Raw genomic sequence first — 5,637 nt, forward strand, 5'->3', positions numbered from 1 at the left:
AAGCTTCAATGTTGCCAAGGCAAGATGTTCATGTGACATAATATACCGGTACTTTCATTCAGATTTGCAGTTAAATGACTTAAGATAATTACATCATGCAGCGGATCATTTTTATTTCCGAGAATATTTTTAAAACTGAAATTGCTGCTTGACGGAGCGGATACTTATGGAAATGAAGTGACCCCCTCTCCCCCTCCCTGTGCTGTTTGAAAAATTACACGACACCCCCCTTTGCAGTTTTCAAATTTAAGGTGACCCCCCCCCCCTCTGGATTTTGCCGGCCCAACCCCGGTAGTAATTACTGAACGCTCCCTAAAGTATTCAATAGACGAACCTGTCTATTGATTGTATTTGACGAGTTTCTAGTCAATTTCGCCAGCATGGTTGACGCTGAGACAATAGCGAACGCTGGATTCAAACTTTCAATCGCCAAGATCAAGCACTTTGAAGTTCGGCCTGACGACATATTTCTCCTTACGTTTCCAAAATCGGGGACAACGTGGATGAAAGAAATTCTACCGTTAGTCATGAATGGTGGAGACATAGACGCCATTACAGGCACTCCCCGTGACGTTTTAGTACCATACCTCGAGTTGCAGCTTTCAGTCGACGATGACCCTGTAATACGGGTGGCCCAAAAACAGATGCTCATACCGGATGGATTTGCACTCGACCAGCTACAGTCACCAAGATTGCTCAGCAGCCACCTAAGATCGGAGTTCCTTCCAAGGGTCGTCGAGGAGAAAATGGTCAAGGTCATCTATGTAGTGCGTAACCCGAAAGACGTAGCGATTTCCTCCCATTACTTCTTGAAGGCTGTGCATTTAAGCGGATTTGTTGCATCTAAGTGGCCTTCACAAGCCAAAGCCTACCAAGATTTCAGTGAGTTCTTTCCTGAGTTTTTGGAAATGAAGGGGAGAGCTCAAATGCTTCACTATGACGGCACAAAGTGGCACGAACACGTCCTTCCCTGGTGGGAAAGAAGGCACCATCGCAACGTCCTGTTCTTGAAATATGAAGATATGATCCGGGACTTAAAAGCCTGTGTTCGCCAGATTGCTAAGTTCTTGAACGTCCGTCTACCGGACGGAGCTGTGGACAAGATCAGCGACCACTGCAGCTTTCAGAGCATGAAGAACAACCAGATGGCCCTCAAAAGCAACTACTGCACGAATATTCTTGGTGTGAAGGCCGAAGAGGGGTCCCCCTTCGTCAGAGTAGGAGTTGTCGGCGGCTGGAAGAACACTTTTACCGTGGCACAAAACGAAATGTTCGATGAAATTTACCAAGAGTGGATCAAAGGTAGCGACCTAGAAATGACATTTGAATTGTAACGGTCCAGTTGTATTCTCTGGTGCGGGCAAACTTTCTTGATGTTCCGATTGCAACATATTAATCTCATGTGATAGCACTTGTTAGGTTGCTGAATAGTCAATATTCAGACAAAGTAAACTTAATATTTTTTTATTCATCATTTCCTCAAATATGCCTGTGAGCAACTTGTGGTTGTCATATTATAAGTACAATTTTACGGTTAATAAAAAGGTAAAGTTTAGTGAAACGTTTAATTACAGTTATGAGAGTGGCAAATTTGACCATAGATAGTAGAGAAACTACTATCTATGATTTGACTAATAGACGTTAGCTAACTAATTTTGCAGACGCAATTTTAGTTTGATGGCAAATCGCGATTGTGATTCCACTTGTGAGTTTAATTAATTAACTTTCTGACATAATCATTGCAAAATCCTTGATTGATTGCTGTACGCTGTCCTTGATCAAATTCTACCAGCTGAAAACAGAATACATTTTACAAGAAACAATTGCATCGTCTTCACAGTTTATGGGATTTAGAAAGGTCACATTTGAACGAAACAGTCCATACACTATTTTTCTTACTATTTACCTTCGTTCTGCTGTATCTCTGCCGTTCTTTCTTTCTCTCTCTCATATTCTTTTTTCTATTTTATCTCTGTCCGTGTCTGCATCTCTCTCTCTCTCTCTCTCTCTCTCTCTCTCTCTCTCACTCTCTCTCTCTCTCTCTCTCTCTCTCTCTCTCTCTCTCTCTCTCTCTCTCTCACACACACACACCACACACACACGCACAGATAACAAGTAATATCGTATTTTTTCTGCATGTCATTGATAATATTAAGATTGTACTTTTTATGGGACAGTTTCCGTGAACCTCTTTCAGAATTATCACATTCCCATAGAACTCACTGAGGTATTGTTTTAAATGTCAACATCAATTTCATACGAATGTAATAAATGCTAATAATAGAATTATTTTACCATGGACGTGTAAATGTTTAAAAATTCATTCACTCAAGTATGTAACATTTTATTTTTATTCAGTCAGAATGTTTTCTTCCATTTTAGCCAGTGATAATTTGATTCCTGAAGCGTGACCTACATTTTTGTGTCACATCCTAAATTTTGACTATTTATAGCTAAGTTTTGATGTGTAATGTTGGATTTTTGATTAATGCTGTAGTCATGATATCCAATCTTCTAAATTCCTCCTCTGTGCAACCACAACCGCGCATGCCCTGCGTATCACTTTCAATATTGACAAAGGAATGTAACACTATATATTATTGACTGAATACATGGGTTTATGTTTCTGAGAGCAGGTGAGAACATGCCCGAGGCCAGAAAGGGAAATTGTCTTTTGCATTTTTGGTCTAAAAATCATTAAAATCTACTTCTCAAAATTGTTAATAGGAAAGCTTTCATATTTAGGACATATATAGGTCTCAAGGGATAACATTTTTTCGGATTAGTTCAAATTATGCAGAAATATGATATAGTCAAGTCAATACGTGAATTATCCAATTTTTATTTTGGGGCAATTTTTACCACTTTTTGTCAAGAAATTAGTTTCTCAAAAACTACTCGTCTGATATCTTTGATATTTGGTAGGCATGTTTTAAGGGATGATATTCATTTGTTCTGTTCAAATTATGATGAAATCTTCATTTTCAGGTATGTTAATGCATGGGCATAGGCTTATGTATATGTAAAATCAGTTTGAACATACTTTTTAATCAGACCTGGTCAGAAATTGTGAAAATTGCCAAAAATATGTTTCGCATTTGATTAAGTTGAAATTTATCATAATATATTACCTAAGTCAGGTCACGTGACCATAATCTGTTATTTTCCCGCCAAAATTGTATATTGCAAATAACTGAATATTCCAACCGCTAAACATCAAAATATTTAAAATATTATGACCAATTAATGTAAAATGGGATGGGAACTTGTGTTAGAACTAGTGGCAGATGCAAAATTATTGAATTTTGAATATTATTTCTCCACAAAAAACAACAAATATAATATTTTTGACGTTTTACATGAATATTTTGAATATCAGAAAGAAGTATAGATAGAGTTTCATGAGTGCCATGTATTTTTGAAAGAATATGATAGATGTTGTTTCCAAAAGTGCAAAGAAAATCAAGAAAATTTAACGGTTTACGGTTGGAATATTAAAATTAATAAAGACGTAAATTTTGGCGGGAAATATCAGATTTGGTCACGTGACTCAACTCGTCAAGATTTAGGCAGACATTTTTTTAAAGAATTTAATAATTCCAATAATTAGGCCAAATATCAATCAAATCTGGTGGTTTTTAAAGATAATTGATCATTTCTTACTTTTTGGCTTGATGGGTACAAACACCCATGCATTAACTTACTTGAATTTGTGTGTTTTTGCAGCTATTTTCCCATTTTTTGTCAGGCCATCCCAAGTGAGCTATCAAAGATTTCCACTTTTTCATTAACACATGTGTCACAAAAAGTTTTTCTTTACATAACATAGCAGATTTCTGTCGGCCGCTAGGTCGCTTGTTGTATTCTTATATTGTTGTTGAATTGGCTAGTGTCTGGTTTGTTGCCATTGGTTTCAGACAGCAGTTTCCTTTTAAAGGAAATTTATGTTTTGTTTTGTTTCTGGTTTGTTGATACACAGAACAAACTAATGAAATGAAATCAAAATTAATCATGCGTTTGAATTTCTGAGAAGTAATTTTTTGAAACGTCACTGATTTATTTCAGTGTCCATTATGGAAGATGTTTAAAAATAACACCATTTTGTTTTTGAAAGACTTTTCTGGACAAGAAAATGGGTTTTACATCGTCACGGACCCACTTTCTGCCTACTGCGCCTTACTGTGACACTTGAGATGTTGTGTTCACTTTTGTGTAGACAACTATGTATCATATGCAGAGAGTGGCCTTGATTATTTTTTTTCGACATTTATGTATCTTCACATGAGAAAATGGGTTCAAGAAACCGTCGTACAAAAAGTGTGTATCCATTCCATACATTTACATGTTTTCAACACAATTAGTAAGCCAAATTTTGAGTTTTTTCTAAATCACATTCCTTTTATACGTGTTTGGCAAGTACATACATAAAACTTGATCTACAATATGTAGGTAAAACCTGTTTTCGCTAGTAGTTTTCCATAAGGTTAGTGTATTTGCAGAATAAAATAATTCACCGAATATTACTGGCCTGTTTTGTTATTTCAGGGCTTGTACACCCCTTGGACGCCTAAAATTTAATGTGTTCAATAAGTGCATATAGTGTGAACTACCCTTTAAGACACCTTTCGTTGAACGGTATCCATTCGTTCAAGAAATGTAACAGCCCTTTGAACGCGTAATATGCGTTAAATTTGTGAACACATTTCAACCTGCATTGTGTGTTCAGCCAAGGAACACCATTGTGTCAATATAATGGCTGACGGACCGTAGTGATCAACATCTGCACAGGTCATGTTCAAAATTGAATATATTAGTGTTTAACATATTTGAACACATAATGCTAAAATCTCTGAACGTTAAGACGCGTTCAAATAGTGTTACAAAAAGGTGTGTAATTGATGTTATATCCTTGAACATTTAACTTTACGGTGTGGATGTGAGAAATGACAGCATAAGGCAAGCGATTAGCTGTGAAAAAATCACAGTCAAGGTATCGTATTAACATATATGCTTAGTTTGTATTGAAAAATTATAGTTTGCCCTGCAGATTCTCATTTATCTCCTATGTTGAAACTCTTTTACTTTGTTCCTTTCGTCTGGTTATTCCTTTGAATTTGCGCTTATTTTGAATATTTACAGTGGTTCAGAAGGACTCCCATCTCGCACATGCAAATACGGGACAAGGTATCTCTTCTGAACTGCTTCATTATACAACCAATTGTAAACTTATACTAGAGAGAATATTTTATTTCAAATTGTATTTCTGTTGAGCAGAAGTCTATTTGATGTTATGTTTATGAAATTATTTAATTCCATTATTATATGTAATACCTTAAAACAACTAGCCGATGCTGTAAACAAGGCCATATGAAGGACAATAATATTGACGAGGCTGGGTAGGACGAGATGGTCACACATGACATTAGCATGCACAGGGGATCTTTGATGATTTTTGATCTATTTTACGCAAAGAACCACTGCAGATGCAAGATGTCTGTTTACGGATACAAGTAAAGAACGGAGAATGCCGACCATTCTCCGATGCAAGACGGTAGACTATATTAGCCATCTGCAGTAAAAAGCGCGTTTTTCGAATTTCAACAAGACTTGTATGTAATGCGCGTTTCATGTGTAAAA

At 36.5% G+C, this 5,637-nt stretch overlaps 1 protein-coding gene across 1 annotated transcript; it reads left to right on the forward strand.

Moving 5' to 3' along the window:
* Positions 1–380: 380 nt before the first annotated feature.
* LOC139136292 (sulfotransferase 1A1-like) lies at positions 381–1,334 on the forward strand. Its single transcript, XM_070704019.1, has one exon. The coding sequence runs from the start codon at positions 381–383 to the stop codon at positions 1,332–1,334; it is 954 nt and encodes a 317-aa protein (XP_070560120.1).
* The last annotated feature ends 4,303 nt before the right edge of the window (positions 1,335–5,637 follow it).

This window comes from Ptychodera flava, chromosome 7 (assembly GCF_041260155.1).
Source record: "Ptychodera flava strain L36383 chromosome 7, AS_Pfla_20210202, whole genome shotgun sequence".
NCBI classification, from domain to species: Eukaryota; Metazoa; Hemichordata; class Enteropneusta; family Ptychoderidae; genus Ptychodera; species Ptychodera flava.